This window comes from Lissotriton helveticus, chromosome 2_1, assembly GCF_964261635.1.
Source record: "Lissotriton helveticus chromosome 2_1, aLisHel1.1, whole genome shotgun sequence".
In the NCBI taxonomy this organism is placed as follows: domain Eukaryota; kingdom Metazoa; phylum Chordata; class Amphibia; order Caudata; family Salamandridae; genus Lissotriton; species Lissotriton helveticus.
The window spans coordinates 609,418,219-609,440,689 of record NC_136059.1 but is presented as its reverse complement, the minus strand read 5'-3'; the positions used below and the strand labels follow the sequence as shown (position 1 = coordinate 609,440,689).

Below are 22,471 nucleotides of genomic sequence, written 5' to 3'. Positions count from 1 at the left end.
CAGGAAAGCGTAGTGCACTAAGTCCAGACTTTCTCTGGCCTGATGCTTGAAAAAAAGTACACCCAATAAACTGTCACTGGGATGTGTGTGTGTGTGTTTTTAAACAGCTTAATGTATTTATTTTTTGTTACAAAATAACTATCCACCTCTGGGAAACATTTTTTTATCATAGGGGATATCAACATTTCCCCTTCATGCTTCACATCAGCAAAGCACTGGCAGAAAGAAAAACTACTGTCACTTTAAACTACACATAATATAAAATAATCGTTCGTGGATCACATTGTACTTTGCATTACTTTCCAAATGCTAAATAAAACGATCAGAAAAAGGAACAGTATTGTGGACTACCATTAAACAAAAAGTCAAGGGTAGCGTAAGTGGCATTATGCAATGTTACATTGTGTTTAAGGATCATTTTATTTGTAGAGCACACATACGAGAAACAAAAACAATTGATCAAGACGGGAAAAAAGTAAAACAAGTGAAATAAGAAAATGAAATTCAAGAAAAAATTCAAAGATCCAGACTAACAAAATGGAGACACAAAAAGATTTTTCTGAGTCTTACTAAACTTTAACAAAAAAGCAAAACAGTTTTTAAGTGCAGTGGAAGTAGAAAATGTTTTCAATTTACGGGCAACTGCCACAGTAAAAGCTCTATCCCCAAAGGTCAAATAATAACAGTGGAAACCCAAACAACTGTCCCGAATTTGGCACAGTAAAATTAAATAAAAAGAAACTGGTTGCTTAGAGCACAAGTATTCTCAATACAGTCAATGGACCCAAAGAAAATAAATGTCTTTCATTGGACATACGAAAAATGACAAGACAATTAGAAAACACTTTGTGCTATTTTTTATTTTATTATTCACATATATAAAAAAAGCTTAAAGTGCTGGCATAGTAATCATACTGGCAAAAACCAAGGGGGCGGGGGTGGGTGTGTGTGTCCTTTTATTTTCCACTGACGTTGCCAGTTTGGTTCCTGTGTTTTTCAACCTTCTATTGAATTCTAAATTAAATAGGAAGCCACGCATATGCATAACGCTGTTCATTTGATGACCTTGCTTCTGTGTTTGCTTCATCCTGATTTCCTACTGATTGATTCACAATCATTAACATCTGTAAAATATTCAGTCATTTCAGCTCCATTTGAGTACTTTAATGATGATCACTGCTTTTGTTCTTTATGGCTGCTATTGTTAACCTTCCATGTGCTGGTTTTCATCTTTTAACCCACAGAAATTTTTTAGGTCTCTGTTTGCTCTCCTTGTCTTGGCCTCTCCAAGATCCTCTTTTGCTCCAATCCCGCTGTGAGCCAAGCAAGGGAGAAGGGTGTCCGCTCGGTGTGTTTCCCTGCTTCAGTTTTCTGTTGTGGTGAGTGTATCTGTGACACTTCAGTCTTTTGTTCCATGTCCTGGCCACTGTCGGGGTGTACGGGCTGGCCTGCAGCAGCCTCCTGACGTTTGTGTAGTGGCCCTCACACGAATGGTCCGCAATAATACCCGCTGTTTCCCTCCCACTAAACTATTGTTATGGGGGGGTTCTAGCAATTCTGGGAGAGGGGAATAATTCGGATTACAAATGTTGGGTGAATAACTTGCAGGCATTGGATTTACCATACGATTCCTGAATATTTCCCATACTTGTTCACCTGGATACTTCACCTGTTGATTGCAGGTAAAATCTCCAGGTGGGACACGACTCTAGCAGTGTTCCGGGTAACCTCCCCATCCGATGGGAGTGGTGTTTCTCATTACTGGGCTCATTAGATTGAATGAATTATGAGTCTGCATTTATGCGCTTCATTCCTGGCATTTATATGGTTTCGTTAGCTTGTCTTTCAAGAGACATAACGCCGATGCCCTTAGGTAGAAAATACTTAAACCTCCAGTGCTTGTTATGACCTTCTTTCACAAGGGATTCAAAAGAAAGATCATTAAATGCCAGGGGCACACAACCAGCATACTTTTTTAAGACTGGTAAATGTTAACTTAAAATGACCATAATAAACATTTGCTGATATCTGATCATGAAGGTTTCTCACCCTGTTGACATTGGTGGGAATGAGTAAGCAGCTATGATGAAATGCTGTACACATTTTTCTAGTTACACCCTTCCTACCAGCCGCCCCTAGTAGACATGGTGATTTTAAGCTGGGTTCAGAACTTCTGCACCGAGTTGTCCCAGGGGTAGGAACACCGGACCACCTATGATCCGGCAGAGTTGAATCCCCTCAGGCAATACTGCCTTGTCACACCTGTACTGAGGTCTCAAATGTGTGTTTTTTGTATTAGCGGACTTGTGGACAGTGTTCAAAGAAAGTGACCCCCCCTCCTTCCTCTAGGTACCACCACCATAGAATGGAGTTTCTGGAGACTGGGATGGCTGACACGATTCCGGAGAAAACCAAGACCAGCAAGAGATTGCGGAGAGGTCCTTGATTAATGCCCATCGTCTCCGCATAGAGATGATCTCTGCTTGTTTAACACGTGGAAGGGAGCTTGATCAGCTAGACCGCTCCATACCTTCTTTTAAACTAACTATATGATTCTTGTGGATGTTATGTTGTATTCAAAGACCATTGCTAACAGGGATTCCCGGAGAGTTTCCTAAAACAATTAACGGGAAACATTTCTGCGAGTATGATAGAGCATGTAGGCTTCGTTTTAGGGAATGATCAGCAATTCTACTGTTGGATTAGACCGAGACTGGACAAGCCCGTGCTTCTGGAGTTAGCAATTTAGAGCATCCAGGACACCTTTATACTCTTACTGGAGACATCACTTTGCTTGACATCAACTAATGCTTAAACCAAAACTGGAAATGAATAACTTTTTCTCTGTTACTCAAACTCTATATTCTAGAATGGTTTATCGTGTGGTCTGTTTACGGTAGTTCATTGTGTTAAATCTCATAACATAATACATAGGAGAGTGTGTAAGCTCCTTCCCACTACAAGCACCCATTCCTGATGCTTCTCATTCTTCCTCAAGGATTCACACAAACCACCAGTTTCAAAAGAAGCAGCGAGCAAAAGTGAAATGACTACAGAACCATATTGCCAATGAAATGTGCACAAAGGTTACAAAATTAACATGTTAGAAATAACGCAGAGAGTTTGTAAAAACATACTTTCTTAGTGTTTCTCTGAGATTTTTAAATCTTCCTTCTGAAGAAACCGTCTTTTGCAGTTTGTCCATAAGTGCTTTTGTCTAGAAACAGAGAACAGAGGTGCATGTTTTAAAGTAACCCCACATTAAAAGAGACACATACATAATATGCATCACATAGCTAGCATCCTTTGAACGAATATGCTACAAAATACTAAAACATAATATGACACAGAAGCAAAAAAGAGAGGCAACTGGTAGAAGAGGTTTCATATCGTGCTGCTTGAAAGATGAGGGTGAGATTCAGAGTTGAGTGGTGAGCTAACAGGGAAACAACCTTTACAACACAACTTTTAATACTCACTACCATTACAACGAAACTTTTACAACGCAACATCCATTACATCGCATGCCATTACAATGCAACCATTACAACGCCTGACACTACAACGCATACCACTACAAGGCATGTATTTACAACGCATACCATTACAACGCATAACATTACAACGCATAGTACCCTTACACTATCCAACACTTACCCTACTGTTGCACCCACAGGAGTTAGAATAGTCATTTTTACCCCTACACTATCCAACACTTACCCTACTGTTGCACCCCCCTGGAGTTAGAATCGTAATTTTTACCCCTACACTATCCAACACTTATCCTACTGTTGCACCCCCCTGGATTTAGAATAGTAATTTTTACCCCTACACTATGCAATACTTACCATACATGCAATGTAATGTTATGCGTTGTAATGGTATGCGTTGTAAAGGTAGTATGCGTTGTAATGGAATACGTTGTAAGGGCAGTTTTTAAAAATGTGTTGTAATGGCATGCGTTGTAATGGAATGCGTTGTAATGGATGTTGCGTTGTAAAAAATGCGTTGTAAAGGTATGCGTTGTAAAAGCATGCGTTGTAACATCATACATCCAAGCTAACATGGTTTGAGTTCTACAATAAGTGTCAAATCCGGAAATCCCACCTCTGGAATCTCTTATGCCACAGGGAAAGAGTAGTGAAGTAAATTGAGAATCATTTGATTTTGTATTACCACCCATCCATAGAAGAGACTCTAGGGATTTAACAGTACATTGAGCAGAATTGCTGCTGGTTCACAGATTACCTTCAAACTCTAGGAAAATGCAGACATACCATTGCACAAAAATGAAATCATATCATAATGAACATGCGTATTGATAATTAAAAGATCTATATAATAAGGCAATCATTATATAACATTCGTAAATGTATGCAGAAGGGGTACAAAATGCAAGTAAAAAGAAGAAAAAAGGAGTGACATATTTAAGCTAATATAGAGTTATTACAGTCGAGTTCTGACATAACAACGTTTGCTGTCCGAGTCAGCAGTCGAGGTGAAAGGCAGGTCAGCTCTTGGGGCATTAACTGAAGCAGCTGTTTAGAACTACGAAATGAGAAAGGTTGATTTTCTTTCTTCTGCTCTACTTCTCTAGCCCAAAATAACAAGCAGAGAAAACATAATTATTTTTTACACTCCTTCTAGAATCTTTCTGCATGTTCTGGCCACTGCAGCTTTTTCTTTTTGTAAAAACTGACTTGTATTGAACTGTTTCTAATTTCTGTTTACAACAAATATCGAACAGGTTGTTGATGTGTTTCATTTTGCAGTAGAGGATTTCTTTATATTCTTCATGTTTGAAAACATGCTCGCTCTTTCATATGAAAGAGCTGTGAACCAAGGTTTTTAGTGGTTTGTGGGAAAGGTGATGGGGTGACCATGTATTATATGTGGTAAAGCTCATGGGTTACAGGATAACGATATTGCAAGTCACCTGGGAGTTTCATAATCTTATAAAAGAACTCGGTCTTTGGCATCATTCCTCTATATGGTTACGGAACTCCTAGGTAACTTGCAAAATCTTTATAATGCACGGCAGGCCATATATATCACCTCTGCACTTGGGCATGTTTGCTACCAAGTAAGTACTTTGATAAAATTGATACACTTACAGACTTCATATTGGGGGTGTCTCTATGGTGTTAATTGCCTTAATAGGAAATGCCCAGAATGCACAATAACTCCCCCTTTCCCAATGTAAGTATGCAAACACAACAAACAAGTTATTTAATATTCACATTACATCCTTATGGGGCACAATTAGACCCGCACTTCGGGGGGTGGAGGGGAGGGCTATCGGGTCAACCGAGGAAGGCAGGGCTAACACTGGGTCAGAGCAATCCTTAAGGCCACTACAAGAAAATAGGGTGGTAAATTCATATATCTTATAAATAAGCGAGCACCATTCTGAATCTTCAGGAGCATTCCCTGAGATCCATGGTCTAGCAATACAAAGTCTGGCGGATACCAGCATAATTGTATTGAATTTCTGAGACCCTCTCTCGAGTCCATACTTAATACCCATCATTTACTCCTTAACAGATAATTATATGGAAAAGCCCAGAGTTAGCTACACACAGTTCATCACCCCTTCCCAAAAGTTTTGTAAACAGGTGCAAGGTGCGAACATGTGCAGGACATCAGCAGCAAAAAGATTACATTTAGAACATCTTGTTCTATCTGTAAGGGCAGTTGCTCCCTATGTTAAGATTACATCTGGGGTATAATATAGAAGACACAACGTACGCCACCGTTGTAGCTTAAGATTGAGGGAGTGCACGGAGCTGTCAAGCGAATCTGAAACCATCTGAATTTCTCCAACCGATACTTCAGACGAAAGGAGTCTGCTTCATTTTGATGTTAATAATGGAATGTCTTCAATAGCAAACTGCAGAAATGCCTGCTACATTGTACTTATTGTAGGTTTAATACCAGGCTTAAAATAGCATGAAGACAGCTCTGAGCTGGCAATGTCCTTTGCATGTTCGCTGCTTGTTCGTATGTAGTCCCTCAGTTAAAGGTATTTAAACAAAGAATGAAAGGTGAGCCCAAAGGCATCTTGTAAGTCCGAAAAGGACCTAAAGCCATTCGGATCAAATAATTGACCCATTGTTATAATTCCGCAATTTTCCCAGACTCTACAGGGTGGATCTCGAGAAACAAGGGGAAAAGCAAGGTTGTCCCATGTGGGGGTATCTTTGTTAATAAAACCAAAAGAATATTTCTTACAAATCCCCTTTCAAATGAAAATAATATCTGTAAGTATTTTGAAACGCACCCTTTTGTAGTAGTTGGGATCATCTAGTCGATAAAAGAAAAGCCTAAGTTCTGCTCCAAGGGCCAGCTGGTAGCAGAGTGATGTTGAATCTGGCTCCCCGTAAGTCAGTAGACTACGCAATGGTCCAGTAAAAGCAGCCCAAAAGTATAGCATAAAATCCAGAAGTGAGAGCCCACCTCTCTATAGGGAGATTTTAGAAATCAGCTAGCGTGCCTTGCCCTCCTGTAATCCCATATAAAACTACCAATAGCGCCTTCCAGGCATTTAAAAAAAAAAAAGAATTCAAGAACATCAGCGGAATTGCCATACAAAAATAGAGAAATTTGGGGAGAATATTCATTTTAATAATATTTACTCTCCCAATAATGGTGAGCGGTAATTTATTCCATGATTTAAGTTTAGAAATCATTGTAGATAACAAATTTTCGTAATTTAATTTAATAATATTAGAGATCGTACAGCACAGCCTAATGCATAAATACACTGCTGAGGTAGTGGCCACTAGAAGTGGAGTATTAGGAGTGAAATTCAAAAGAATTTGAGTTTTAGATAAATTCAGCCTATAGCCTGAGAAATCGCCAAAAATACATGCTTCGAGAGTAGTCTGAGTGACTGCTGTTGCTGGGTTGAAAGGAAAATTGACACATCGTCGGCATATGCGTTTAATTCCAGTTGTTGATCACGGAGAGCCCATGATTGAATATCTGTATTCCTAAGGAGGGACTGTAAATAGGGCTCTATATAAAGAGCAAAACAAGGGGGGGAGAGTGGACACCCCTGTCTTGTCCCGCAAAAGATCCAAAAGAATCCAGAGTAGCTCCCAGCATGTGGCACCCAAGCGAGTGGGATCTTATAAAGTGCCTGAATCCGTTTAATAAAATCTACCCCTATACCAAAGGCAGACAGGGTGGCCCAGAAGCAGTCCCACGCAACACCTGCCAAATGCCTTCTCGGCATCGAGTGCTATCATACCCATGTTGATATTGCATTTCTCAGCAATGTCAAATGCAGCAATTGCTTTATTGATATGCGGAGTGGTATCTCTGTCTGGGACGAATCCGTATTGCTGTGGGGATACTAAGACTGAAATTACTGGAGCGAGACGGCAGGCCAATAGTTTAGAAAACCTTTTAGCATCAGTGTTAATCAATTAAATGAGCCTATATGATCCCAAATCATTGGCAGGTTTAGCCTTTTTAAAAAGACCACAATATTAGTGGTGTCCCAGCTTTCTGGAACAGCCCCTTCTGCCTGAATTAATTGGTTAACAAAGGTAAGTCCCGCGCTCAGTATCTCTCTGAATGTCTTATAAAACTCGGTAGGCAGCAAGTCTTCCCCTGCTGCCGTACCCGAGGGTAGTGCCATTAAGGCAGCCTCAATTTCCAGCCTTGAGATATCTATATAAAGGTCCTCTGCCTGGTCCTCCGTAAGACATGGTAGGTGGCACTGTTTAATATATTCTACACATTTATAGTGATCAAACTCTTACGAATGGCTATATAGCTTCCTATAAAACAGAGAGAATTGTTCCAAAATGAGTGTGGTCAAAGCTTGCCATCTACTCCCTTAATGGCCTGAATTTTACCCTTGTTTCATTGTTCTGTAATTTGATACGCTAATACATAGCCAACCCTTTTTCCCATATTTGTATTGGAGCCTCCTGTATTTTACAAATAAAGCAGCTATCTGCTCCCTCAGTCTGCGTCCAGCACGGGATCGTACCTCTATGAGTTGAGCAAATACTTTACGTACATCTGTAGCACCCTGAGTAATTCTAAGTGCATTAAGTAGTTCAAGTTGGCGAATCATTTGGTGTAGTGAGTAAGCTTCTTCGGTGGTGGCTCTAGTTTGCTTACCCACATATTTTAACGTTATACCACGGACATATGCTTTCATGGTGTCCCATAATATTGTAGGCGAAGCCGATCCCCCAGTAATATTTAAAAATTCCCTAAGTAAACCCAAGATAAAATGTATGTATTCACTATAGGTTAGTAGATGGCGAGGGAAGGTAAACCTAGGACTATTGGGCCTGTCAAAGTTCAAATCAAGTGAAAAGTGAAAATAAATCAGATTATGATCTGAAACTACCCTTGGACATGCAGACATTTCCATATTTTCTAACCACAAACGTTTAATAAAGACTATATCTATCCTTGAGTAATGCTTTTGAGGATGAGAGTAATATGCATAGCCAGGGTCTGTTGGGTATAAAGTCTACCAAGCATCGTAGATGTCATATAACTTAATTAGGTCGTTAAGGGAGGTCCGAGTTCTAGGTTTGCATACAGTAGCCCTGCGATTAGTAGAGTCAATACTGTAGTTCATTACATGCTTAAAATCACCCATTAGAATCAATTCTCCCACCCAGCTCAATAATTCAAATGAAAGTGTATCAAATGTTTCGAGCTCGTCAGTGTTTGTTCAATAGACAACACAGAGTAGAAATTTAAATGAATGTAAAAACAGCTGCATTAATACCCATCTCCTAGAGAGTCTGCCGCAGTCTTTAACACCTGGTCCTGAAATTTCTTTAAAAGACATAACCGCCACCTCTCAAATTGCTGTATTCTGGGATGTACAGGCAACTATGTTATAACCTAGCTTCTTAAGTAGGGCCCAATCTTTGTAGGCCAAATGAGTCTCCGTTAGAGCCTCCAAATGGGGTTTATAGTATCCAATCTCCTCCCGTACCAATTTTCGCTTAGACCGTGCATTAATCCCTGACACATTCCACTCCATGCATTGAATCTTAGCCATCTAAATAATATACAAAAATCTGGATTCAAAAATCTTGGTATTCCAATGTAAACTTTGCATATCCTGCGATAACTCCCTGACTATGACCTATTCCCCCCGCCACCCTCTGCATGTGAGCCAGACTGCCTGCAAGAGGCCACCAGCAAAATCAATCGCAGTGTCGTCGCCCACTGCAGCCACCAACCCATTAATACCCACCCCTCCCCGTGCCCTAAGGAAGGAATCATCCCACTCAGGAGCCGTTGATGGAAACAGCCAAGAAAGAGCCCCCAGTCCATCCACCCAGGAACCCCACCCAGCAGAGAAATCAACACAATTGAAAGATATGGCAGAGACTAAAAATTAAGTGAGAACAACAGCAGAAAGCTAACTATAACCATTTATCTCCCTTCCCCTTTATAATCCATCAGAATCGATGGTGCCAGAAAAGGGGGATGGGAAAAGAGAGAAAAAGACGGGGGAATATAGAAAAAAATTGAGCTAATATGCAATTATTTTCATACATTATTTAAATGTTAAATGTGATTGTTCGTCCCCCTTAACCGAGCCAAAGTCTGGGCTGCATTTTCTTTGGAGAAGCACATCTGAGACTGACCATCTTTGATCATTTTGAGGTAGGCAGGTTCCTGCAGGAAAGCTTGAGCCCCTGCGGCTTTCAATGGATCAATAATCTGCCGGAGTTTACATCGCCGGTCCATTGTGGATCTACATAAGTCTGACCGTGCAACAATTGACAGATTGTCAACTAAGAAGGGCATTGTTGGTCAGGCTGTAAGAGAAACAGCCTGTTTCAGAAGGAAGTTCCCCAAATATATCAGTATAGGCCGGGGCTGTGTTACCTTAGTCCCAGAGGCATTACGGTTAAAAGGAAGCCAATGAGCGCGCTGTATTTGCGAATCCCAGTCCCAATTGCTCACATTGGGAAAAGCCTTCCTGCACAATTGGACCATGTACTGCCGGGGGTCAGAGCCTTCTTTGCCTTCTGGTATCCCAAAAATCCTCAAGTTGTTCCTACTGTGTCCGTTTTTAATGTCCTCAATCTTAATTTGGAGAAATTTCAGCTGCCCCTCATGATTCTCAATAGACTTAACTGTTGGTGACGCCATTTCCTCATTATAGGCAACCCTTTGCTGTAAGTCTGCCACATCAGTTGCAAGGTTACTGATCTGTCCGAAAACCTCATTCAGTGACTTTTGCATCTGTAAATTATCCGCTCTTGTCTGGGTGTAATAGGCCTGCGCCTCAACTCGTTGGACGTGTAGGGCTATCATAATTGATCCTAAAAATGGTTCTGGTACAGCTTCCTCCATATCCTGCATATGCCCCTTCTTGTTCATAAGTAAGAGGGAATGGTCAGTTAAAGTTCCAGAAGATACCTCTGAGGGAGAAGCAATATTTGGGGTGGAACAAAGGTGTTGAGAGTGTTGAGCCTGTTGCTGTGGGCGCTGTTCTTTCACTTCTGATCCTAAGAGCATAGCAGATAATCGAGATATAATTGATTTAACTTCTCCCTGTGAAGTCACCCATTTCTTGAGTGGACTGCTCTTGGCGACCTGATCGCCTACCTTACCAGGCTGACGCTGTCTAGCAGGCTTGAATAATTGATGTGCTGAGGCATGATCTGTGGGTTTTTTCCTCTTAGATTGTCTTAATTTATTATCATCTTTAAGCAATGCCCCCCCCCCTTGAACAGAGGTAATCTCTCCTTGTAAGATAGGCAGCATACTACTCTCAGACTGTGCAGTAGCAGCCACAAGACTCAGAGGACTACCATCGACAGATAGGAGATCTCTTTCAGCCGGTATCTTTAAATCCACCCTTACCTTGGAATGACATCTTGAGACTCCATTATTGCTTTCACCTGATGAATCCTCATCTAACTCCTCGCTAGGAGCATAACATGGCGGGCCCACGCCGTCAATACCCCTTATTATTATTATTATTAATCGGGTTTTATAGAGCGCAAACAACCCGGAGGCCTCGTAGCGCTGTGTACCGTCAGACTATTGAAAAGGGAGGAAAGTTAAATGAACAGATAAGTTTTCAGATCCTTCCGAAATTTTAAAAGGCTGGGTTCACTGCGAAGGAGAGTGGGCAGAGAGTTCCATTCCTTTGCGGCATTCCAGGAGAAGGAACGCCCACCCCATCTGGTGCGTCTGATCTTATTGACAGTAGCTAGAAAAGCAGTACTAGATCGCAGTGATCTGTGAGGAAGGTAGGGGTTTGCTAGGGAGCAGATCATGGTAGGGGCAGTCTTCCACATGGCTTTGTGCATGATACACAGGGATTTAAACAACACTCTGGCCTTAATGGGAAGCCAGTGCAGTTTCCTCAGGGCCATGGTACCTGATTGCCGTTTGTTGAGGCCTAATAAGAGGCGGGCTGCGGCATTTTGTGTCACCTGCAACTTCCTTATTGTGGAGGTGGGAGCCCCTAAATATAGGGAGTTCCCATAGTCCAAACGGGACAAAATAATGGCTTGCACCATTACTCTGCGAGCTTCGAAGGGGAGAAGTGGTAACACCTTTCTCAGCATACGCATGAGCCCAAAGCATGTGGCGGACAGAGTAGTAGCTTGCTGCAAAAAACTGAGGTTAGTGTCCAGCCAGATGCCTAGACTCTTTATATGGGACTTTGGTTGGGGCGGGGGGCCCATACACGAGGGCCAGTCCAATAGAGGGCTGGGAATGGCTGAGTTGCCTAGCATCAAGAGCTCCGTTTTCTCGCCATTTAATTTTAAATGCGAGGTAGCCATCCACTGAGCGACCGCTACCAAACAGTTGCTTAAATTAGAAGAGGAAGAGTCCGCCTGATTCATAGATACGACTAATTGCGTATCGTCGGCGTAAGTCACTATGTCAAGGCCGAACGAGTGCACTATATCAGCTAAAGGCTGCATATAAATATTAAAAAGAGTCGGGCTCAAAGCAGAGCCCTGGGGCACACCTTGATCCAAGGGCCAGAATTTTGAATGGGTGGTGCCCTCGACAACCTTAAAGGAGCGGTTCTCCAGAAAAGACTGGAGCCAGTGCATGGCCTTCCCAGAAATTCCCATTTGATAGAGGCGGTGAAGGAGAATGCTGGTGTTAACAGTGTCGAAGGCGGCACTAAGATCGAGCAGCATGATTGCCCCTCCTGACCAAATGAGTAATATCAAAAGCAGTACTTACATTTGTGGACTCTGAGGTATCCTGTAAAGCCTCTGATAAGACATCTTGCACAATTAGTGCAGTGTTACCGCCAGGTTAGTATCCTGTTTGAGACGGGGTCGGTGAATCAAGGGCACAAAGTTGTGAGGCCTTCAGCATCAGCTTGGCACTGCAGGGGTCCTGATCGTGGTCTCGACTGCACTCCAGAGGTGAAGGGAGAAGAGATGTACTTGACATTGTGGTTGCTGCACCTGCCGCCATCAAGGTTTCTGCCAGATGGGGAACTTCTCCTGGTTCCAGTTCTTTTTTTTTTTTTTTTGGTGAAAAACTTTTATTGAGCAATCAAATAAAAATTACAAAGATGGGCCTACAACCACACGGGCTGGCCGCTAATAGCAACGCACAACATAAGAAGCAAAGGATCACTTCCGTGGCCAGGCACAAATCAGATACCAAATATTGCTCAGAACATAGGACAGGACATAACAATTTTCTATATTGAACATAAAAAACAACAACAAACTCTAAACAAGGCGAATGCACATTAATCAAGGTCAGCCCAGAAGGCGGAGGGGAAAGCCACTAATCAGGAAGAGGAAAGCACAATCAATGGGACTCGGCAAGGCTGGGGGGGGGGGACAGCGGGGAGGACAGGAAAATCCTAGAACAGTATGAAAAATTTCGGTAACGCCAGCCTAGGGAGATAGGGTAACATCGGGAGTGTCAACCAAGGGAGGGGTACAAATGTCTCCACGATATTCGTTCCACTGACCCCAAATCTTTGTCCTCGCCCTGGGTCTGCCCCTAGCTACATAGACGGTCTTCTCTCGGAACATGGACCAGTCCATGTTATCCTCCCACACCGAGACGTCGGGAGGTCTGGATGCGCCCCAGAGCTGCGCAATGTCCCGCTTCGCGACCATGTATCCCAAGGTCGCCCATCTGGTCTGGGCCACAGAATAGTCGGTGGGTTCCCACACATTCAACAGGCATCGTCGGGCCTCAGGCCGCAGGGTAATACCAGTCACAACAGTCATCACCGCAAGCACATCAATCCAGTAGGCTGCTACCACCGGGCACTCCCAAAGAATATGCAGAAATGTAGCACTCATCCCACAACCACGTTTGCATAAGCCATCCGGGGAAAAACCCATTACTACCAGACGCGGACCAGTTACATACACCCGGTGGAGGATCTTAAGTTGAACCAAACGTAGACGGGCGGGGATGGCGACCTCTTTCGGAGAAGAGAGTGCCGACTGCCAATCCTCGTCATCCAAGTCCAACCCATCACCGACCCAAACCTCCCTAAGTCGGAGCAGTAAGTCAGCGCGATTGTGAATCAGTTTCTTATAAATCAGGGAGATAGTGCTATCGGGCAGGTGTCCATCCAGTATGCGATCCTCAAGGGGGGAGGACTCGGGTAGGGTCACATCAGGAGTCAGAACTGAGGCCAGAGCATGCCGGACCTGCAGATATCGAAAAAACTCTCTATCACTCAAGTCATATTCGGCCTTAAGGGCCTGGAAAGACTTCACTCTACCCTTCACACAGACATCACCCACTTTACATATCCCAATCATATCCCAGCGGTCAAAGCCCTTAGTAGACCAGAGACATCCCAAACGTTCGGAAGCATAAAGCGGAGTCGCCATTGTCAGTCGGTTCTCCCATCCCAAACTCACATTCGCGGCGCGCCACACATTGACTGCGGTCCTGGACGGGCCCGTAAGATGGCGCCCAGCCGATCTGGAATAAAGCGCTCTATTAAAATCCCCTCCCGGCAGCTGGAGTCTATCCATCTCAAAGGCCGGATCTCGACCCGGGGAATACATTGCGTGGTTAATGGCAGACAGCTGGGTAGCCCAATAATATCTCTTGATATCGGGGAGCGCCATGCCCCCGTCGTACCAAGGGATAGTAAGTTTCGCAAGGGCGATACGTGGACGCCCGTCCCAGATCAGTTGCCTTTGAAGACTCTCGATCTCTCGGAAATAGGTAGCGGGAACGTCGTCAAAAGAATTTTGAAGTGCGTATAGGAATTGTGGCAAAGACATCATTTTAAAAAGGGCAGCCCTGCCCAGAGGAGACAGGGGTAGTTTACGCCAGCGGGCCACATCCAGTCGCAGTCTAAGAAGCGGGGGGAGGAGATTACGCTCGAACCGGAGTGAAGAGTCCAGCGTAATAAAGATCCCCAAATACTTGAAGCCAGACTGGACGACCTGGATAGGAAATCTGTCCGGTAATGGGGGCAAAACACCGGAGAGTACATACACACAGGACTTAGCCCAATTAATAACCAGACCTGAGTTAGCACCAAGCGAAGTAAGAACGTCAAATAAGACATTTAAAGATTTACGCGGGGAAGTAAGATACAGAAGAATGCCATCCGCGTAAAGCGAGACGCGGTCTTCAAAATCCGGTGACCAACGGATCCCTTTGAGTGAAGGTTCCCATCGAAGCCACGCAGCTAACGGTTCCAGGGCAAGCGCGAAAAGCAACGGAGACAAGGGGCATCCCTGACGGGTCCCTCTACCAAGGCAGAAGGGGACAGAAACCCGACCGTTTACCACTACCTGTGCCAAGGGTTCGGCGTATAACAATTTCACCCAACCAATAAACTCAGGTCCGAAACCAAATTTCTCAAGAGCTGCCCAAAGATAGGGCCACTCTACCGTATCAAAGGCCATCGAAGCGTCTAGCGAAGCCAAAATGGCCGGCTCCGTCAGAAGCCCCGCCCTCGCAACAGCACCGTGGAGACGACGTAGGTTAAGAGCCGTGTTGCGATGCGGGATAAATCCGGATTGATCCGGATGAACCAAGCCACCGATGACCGTCAAGAGGCGGGTAGCCAGAAGCTTAGCCAGAACCTTGGGTTCAACATTCAACAGGGAAATGGGCCTATAAGACGAACAAAGGTCCCGAGGTTTACCTTCTTTGGGAATAACAACAATCGTAGCCAGACGCTGATCATATGGGAGAATACCCCGCTCCCGGGATTCCAAAAACATGGTGCGAAGATAGGGCGCCACCTTATCAGGACGTAGCTTGTACAGTTCAATTGGCAATCCATTCGGGCCCAAAGCTTTGCCCGAACGGAGTGAGCGAATGGCCGTCGCTATCTCGTCCGTAGTGAAAGGGGACTCCAAAGAGACTCGGTCTAAATCGGAAACACTGGGCAGAGCTATATCACGCAACAAAAGGCGAGAGTCATCAACATCCCGTTCAGACACAGGGGAATAAACCACTCGAAAATAGTCCGCAAAACATTCAACTATTCCAACCGGGTCGGTCACTCTCACACCACTCAAAGTCTGAATCACAGGCACCACACGATTCGCCCTCTCCTTCTTATCCAACCATGCCAGCAACTTACCCGCTTTGTCCCCCACATCATACAAGCGACCCTGTTGCTCTCGAAACATCAGTTTAGCCGCATCTGTAACCAAAGACCTATAAGCAAATTGTTTCAGACCCAGGGCGTGGAGTTTACCAGGTGTAACATCCGACTCCAGGTCAGCCTCTATCTCAGCAATCTCCCTCTCAAGGTCCACCACCTCCCGATTCCTCGCCTTTTTAGATTCAGCAATAAGGGAAAGGGCCTGCCCGCGAATCACTGTCTTAAAGGCCTCCCACAGGGATATCGCAGAGGAGACGGACCCCTCGTTGTCTAGAAAATAGTTGTCCAAAGACTTAATCAAGAGACTGCGGGTCTCGGGGGAGGTGAGGTACCATGGGTTGATAGGAGCCACCCGGCCCGCCGCCTCCACGCCAACCTCAAAACAAAGCCAGAGCGGTGAATGATCAGAGATGCCCCGGGGGAGGTGTCTAATCTCGCGAACCGCCGGCGACTGCGCCGCAGGCATCAGGAAATAATCCAGTCTAGACAAACTCCCATGGGCCCCAGAATGGAAAGTGTATTGAAGCTGAGTAGGATGCATAAGCCTACAGCAATCCACCAAGCCAAACGTATCCAGAAACCCGCCCAGCCACTGTTGGGCCGAAGGAGTGTCCCTAGGGGGGTGACGATCGCATAGACCGGAGAACACAGAATTAAAGTCCCCTGCTATGAAAAGAGTACTATCAGGGAGGTTCAACAACACCCGGCCCAAATCGGAAAAGGTAGAGGTCTGTAGACCGGGGGGCACATAAACTGCAAACAAGGAAAGGGTCCGACCCTCATAGCGTCCCACGAGGATGGCGTAACGCCCCCGATCATCAAGGATCACATCATCAATAGCCAGGGGGAGGGAAGCCCGAACAAGGATACCCACCCCCCTGGAACCCGTGGTAAACCCCGAGTGTGCGGCGAGGCGATAGCCCCACCTATTCATTGCACGACATGTATTGCCCACCAAATTAGTCTCCTGTAGAAAAACAATATCCGGAGACAAACGTCGTAGACATCGCAACACCACACCCCGCTTAATACGATCCCCCAGACCATTGACATTCCATGAAATAAATCTCAACCCGCTACCCCCCACCCCACACAGCAACGCCGAAACCCTCCCCCAATGAGCATGACATCAAAAACATCATTAGCAAGATAGAATCGCCTTGATAAAACAAAACACAAACATCAAACTTCCCATCCACCCACCCCCCAACAATCAAGGAAACACCCCCCACCCTGCACCCCTGCAAGAAGCTAAAAAGCCACCCCAACATGCAGTGTGCCTGTCGCCCAAGAACCCCCATTCTACAAAAAGACCCCGGAGGAGGAAAGGCCCTGGCCCACCCGCCACCCCGATCAAGACAAATAACGAGGAGAACACACAGACAGTAGAGGTACTTAGGCATAAAATCCCAGAAGAAGTTACTCTACACGAAGACCCGGGCAAAGACAAGTAGTTCAGCTCTCTACACCACCCTAAGCACCACCCGGGTGGTCGGCGGGCTCAGTCGCAGGAGGTCGGTCCGGCAGAGAGTCCAGCCAGTCATTCACTGAATCAGGCCGATCAAAGAAAAAGGTTCGGTCATTGTACTCAACTCGCAGCCTGGTCGGAAAAAGCATAGCATAGCGCAATCCCATGTCCCGGAGGCGCTTCTTGACTCCACGGAAGCCCATACGCTGTTTCTGCACCTGTTGAGAAAAGTCCGGGTAAAAGTTCACCGTGGCATTCTCAAAGGCCACCGGGCCCTTCACGCGCGATGCCTGCAGGATAGCGTCCCGATCCCTATAGTGGAAGAGTTTCGCAACAATAGGCCTCGGCGGGGCGCCCGGCTTACCCTGGCCTCCCGGAACACGATGGGCACGTTCCACTGCAAAGAATTTACTCAACCCAGACGGAGAGAGGTAGTTCTGGATCAGGTCCTCGACCAGGAGATCAACAGAGTGCGGGTCTGGAGTCTCCGGAACGCCAACCACACGCACATTACAGCGACGTGCCCTGTTCTCAAAGTCCTCCAGGCGCCGGGTCATGAAATCGTTTACCCTACGGAGATTGCCAATCTCCGTCTGTATCTCCGAGACGTCTGCCGTGAGGCTGGCTGACTTGAGACCCAATGACTTCACCTTCTCATTGGTTTTAGATAGGTCGGCCCGAATCAAGTTCACATCAATGGCCACGGTGTCGATTTTGTGGGCCAAAGCTTCATACTGTTGGCCTATTGTTTCCTTCATGCCAGAAATGGCGCCCATGATGTCCTGCAAGGACGGCTCCGTTGACGCGTCCACAATGTGGTCAACCACACTTGGGCCAGGCAGGGCGGCTCCAGGGGACCCCTTCGAATGGGTGTAACGGTCCATAACATTGGACTGGACCGGGCCCCCACGCAGGGGCGTCTTGGTCTTCCGAGTCTCTCGGTCCCCTCTGCCCGCCATGTCGGAGACTGCGTCACCAGGAGACTCACTCGACCCGATGGAAATGGTCGCAGGAAAGTAGGGCGTCGGGACCAAAAAGCAGCGGCGAGGGTACCACTAGGAGTGAACTAGCCTGGAAGGAGAATAAGCTAGTCAAAGGCCCGACAGCCGTCTCGTGTGCCGGACCCAACAAAGGCCAGACTCCCCTGCCAGTTGTCTCAGTCTGAGGCAGAATCGAAACCGAAACTTAAGAGGGGGACCCACAAGTCCAATCCCCCTGCCGCTGTTGTTCAACTCCAAGACGGCCACAGTGCCGCACCCAGTCCCGGGCGCACCTCAAGGGCGGACCCCGAAAGTTCGAGTCGTCGTATCTTCGGCGCCCCGGGTCCAAATCAAATTCCAAAAATCCCAGGAAGATCAGCCCAGCGTCCTCTACACAAATCCTCGTGAAGAATCAGGATATGTTCAGGATATCATGCCGGGAGTGGCGGGGGTCCGGAGAGCGCTGTGCTCACGCGGCCATCACGGATGCCCGCCAAGCTCCTCCTCCCTGGTTCCAGTTCTTTAGATGCGGCTTCCAATCAAATCCTTCACTGCGCCTGTTTTTAACATCTTCAAGAGGTCCCACTTGTGAAGGTGTTGTGCCCATGAGCGTGGCTGTCAAATCCGGTGCAGCATCTTTCTCTGGTAGAGTGCCATGTTCTTCAAAGCGAGGCTTCACTGTCCCCTGCGTTCCACATACTCCTCGTGAAGAACTGGCGTTTTGTGGAGCCATTGCAGAGTCCTGATTAATGTTTTTTAACCAATATAGCCATAAACATACAGCTGGGGCACATGACCGTAAATATGTTGCCCACAAAGCTGCAGCATCAACAAGACGGAACACCACAGTATTGTCTCCCGCACACTTTAGACCAGCCAAAAAATTCCCCCCAAAAAACACAGTTCAGGAGTGAGCATTTGGTGTTTTGCTGCTTAGCTTGGTGCCAAGAATCACTGGCCAAGGGGCAGCTGTGAGTAAGGAAACCTGGAATGGAGTGGAGCTCTTGGCGAAATCAACCCGCCAACAGGTTTCAGTGAATTTTAACAATGTTTATAGGCTACTGACAGAGATCTTTAAAAAGGGGGATGTGATTTAAGAACTAAAAAGCAGCTTCTACAGACAGCACTTTAGAACCAGTTTTCGAAAAGTTAGCCAAGACAACTACTCTTTTTGACAATTCTCCAAACATTCCTTCTATGAAATGACAATAAAACCATGAAATATTTTTAATTCTATTGTCAGAAAGACTCTTTTAATTACTGTAAACTAAAGATACATTTTGCAGTCTTTCAATTGCGCTATTGTCGAAGCTGCTTGCATATACTTGTCCAAGAATATTGAGCTTGCTGGTTTAACACACTAAGGGGCATATTCACAAGAACATGTGATAACCATTGCACAGAGGTGACAGAACACTACCATCAACTGACCCACAACCAGACTAGCGTGAATGCAGACGGAGTGTCGAGGAGGCCAATGGAGGAGGCCAAAAGGCCCTGGCATGATGTGAAAAGCTAAACCAGGCACAAAGCCGCTGCCAACAGGAAGGCAGCAACGGCGACAGGAGGTGGGAGTCCTGCGCCACAGGAGGAGCTGGAGGAAACGGAGTCCACAGTCATTAGTGTGGAGACGGTGCAAGGAGTCTGGAGTCTGGACACAGCTCAGGAGGACCTGACACAACACCAATAGGGTGAGTAACGACCAGGGACTGGGGGGACGGGGGCAGAGGTGAACAATGGCACACATGCACAACGATGTGTAGCACAGTGCACACCCACAATGACCCTGGATCATATCCCTGATCCCTGTGGCACACTGCAGCACACACACATATAGTAATTACAGCACATCCACATTGACGACAATGTGGATCAATGTGCAACCCCGACACTGCAGAAGAGAGGACACAACTGGCTCTGCACATGCGCAGAAACATGCCAACTACATTTGACAGAGCTGGCAACTGTGAGATGGAAATGTACTCGTACAACCTCACATCCGTCATGTAGTCCAAATGTCCACAGTCTTGCATCTAATTCCAGCACCTCCAAAACAGTCACAATGTACATTGTCATACAGTCTGCATGTAAACAAGAACAATGCACCAACATACATGTCATCACAATGTCAACATGCATCTCCTCTTCACATTGCCATGGGACACACAACACCTCCAGCAGAGCTGACAACTCTTCAGTGATGCCGGAGAGGACCACCACACCTTCGACACGGACGCCCTACAACAGCCCATGGACATCCCAGGCAACCCACCACCAGGACCAGGGCAGCCAACCTACATAGAGGAGAACACAGCCCCTGCAACAGACCACACAGCAGGAAGCACCCACAAGCAAGGCTGGCTCCCAACACTTCACCAACCCACACATGGCACCAGGTGTCAGAATGCCAAATGGAGGTGGCCGAACAGGTGTGGGTGGGATCCAAACCCATGGAAGACGAACTAGATCACATACATGGGTGTCTAATACCCTTCAGGGACCAGCTACACCCCACAAAGGAGACCCACACTGCCACAGAGACACATGCAGATGCACATTTCCAATACAGAGCCACGCCCAGTGGCACGCAATTACCAGTCACACACCCACTTTGGCTCCATGTACCAAGGCCCAGTCCACTCCTCTCACGCATTGAGTAGGTGACGACAAAGCTACATGTCCCAGCACTAACACGCTGCCAACGAGGACATGGCTGCGTTCGCTGTACACAACACAATGTAATGTTGTAGGGTCTGGGGCCCTCATGCACACATCATGACCCCACTGACACACGCAGATAGTATGTGGAAGTGGCTACAGGCACGTGCGCCTGGCCCCTTTATTGGCACGGTCACATGTACAGTGATGCCTGTGCTGGATGTGTGTGGGGTGAGTGTAAGCTAGCCCTCACAGAATGGATGGTGCTGGCAACAAATACAACAAGGAACACTATTAAGACGGAAACAGTAAACACCAGCATTACAGAGACAACAGCGGTGCATTATGGTGGTAGCCGGTGCAGGCACAGGAGTCACCCAAGGGGCTAACAGAAGTGTCTGTGAGTTGCAGTGCACTGAGGTTGGGGCACTATAGCTGAGCGCGCTCATGTGAACAAAATGTCTAGGATTAGGGCCCTTCAGGATTTTCCTGATGCAGCTGAGTCCCAGGTCTCCCACACTGCCTGAGGTGACATTGCTGCGTGAGCTCGCCACAGCACATAACCAAAACAGAAATGGACGATGACTCGCGGTGCACTGAGTTAGTGGCACCTGGAGTGCTGAGCAGGGCATCAGGCAGATGATGGCATCCACGACAGGTGTGAGCAACTCCGTTAGTCTGCCAGTTCCACTGTTTCGAGTCTGGCAGATGGCAGTTGGTGGTGGTCCCGGCGATGGTGGCGTGGGCCTCCTGCGGTGATACAACATCCGGGCCAGTGAGGACTCAATTGGATGCGTAAGCCTTGGTGGACTGCAGTTGAGGCCGGAGGCAGTGGGCAGCACAGGGCCACAGAAACATAGCATTGATGAAACCTAGGCCATCGTCTCAGAGGCCATCCAATATCTCAGAAGACAGGGTCCCTGACTTGACCAGCACAGAGTTAGTGCCTCGGATGCACTGCGTCCGGCACAGGCACCCTGCCACAGGACGGTGACTTGCTGTGCACTGAGGCAGGGCCACGCAGACTGAGTGGGACCTCAACAATGTCCAAGGAGACTGGGGCGGAGGGTCATGAGGGACAGTGGAAGGTACCCTCCAGGGCATGGTGCAGAGGGCGGTAGCCGTCCGGAAGCAGCAAATGAAGGAGTGGAATGCTACAGCCTCGTTTTCACCACCAATTCGGTATCAGCTACATAAGGATGAAAACTACACCCTAGTCCATAGACTCAGACGCCACCAATGTTCGACCACTTGATATGAACTCCGCCGTTTCTAAATCAAGACTCAGTGTCAACTGTATGACCTACTTGACGACAGTGTTGGCCGGAGGCAGCGGTCAGCAGTGGCTCACAGCCACGTGCCGTTGGCTCGTGATGCACAGAGTTAGTGACACCAGGGCAGTTGTCGGTAGTATTAGATCACCTCCATAACGATGATCCTTTTTTCCTCCTGACTGCAACACGTCATCCTCTTACACCTCTCCTTGCATGCAAAGATATGTACTCTGCCTTTGAAAAATCGATGCTCAGTACCAATTGTGTGACCTACTCGAGCGCAACGTAGACCGAGGGCAGTAATCCGCGTTTGCCTACAGACATGTGTGGTTGTGGTGCTATGCACAGACTTGGTGTCACCACATCGAAGGGATTATAGTGACTTCAAATCAGCCATAAACATCGTCCTCTGCCATTATGTAATCAAGACTCAGTTCCAAATGTGTAACCTTCTTGTCCGCTGTATATGCCGGTGGAGTATGTCAACGAGAAAGGAGCACTG

The 22,471-nt window shown here is 46.5% G+C and overlaps 1 protein-coding gene across 2 annotated transcripts in view; it reads right to left on the bottom strand.

Moving 5' to 3' along the window:
* RASGRF2 (Ras protein specific guanine nucleotide releasing factor 2) overlaps positions 1 to 22,471 on the bottom strand; it is a 1,720,695-nt gene that overhangs the window by 100,049 nt on the left and 1,598,175 nt on the right. For both annotated transcript variants that reach the window (XM_078675315.1, XM_078675317.1), the window contains exon 24: positions 3,138 to 3,217. In XM_078675315.1, coding sequence (XP_078531441.1) covers positions 3,138 to 3,217 — 80 coding nt within the window. The remainder of the gene's footprint in view (positions 1 to 3,137; positions 3,218 to 22,471) is intronic.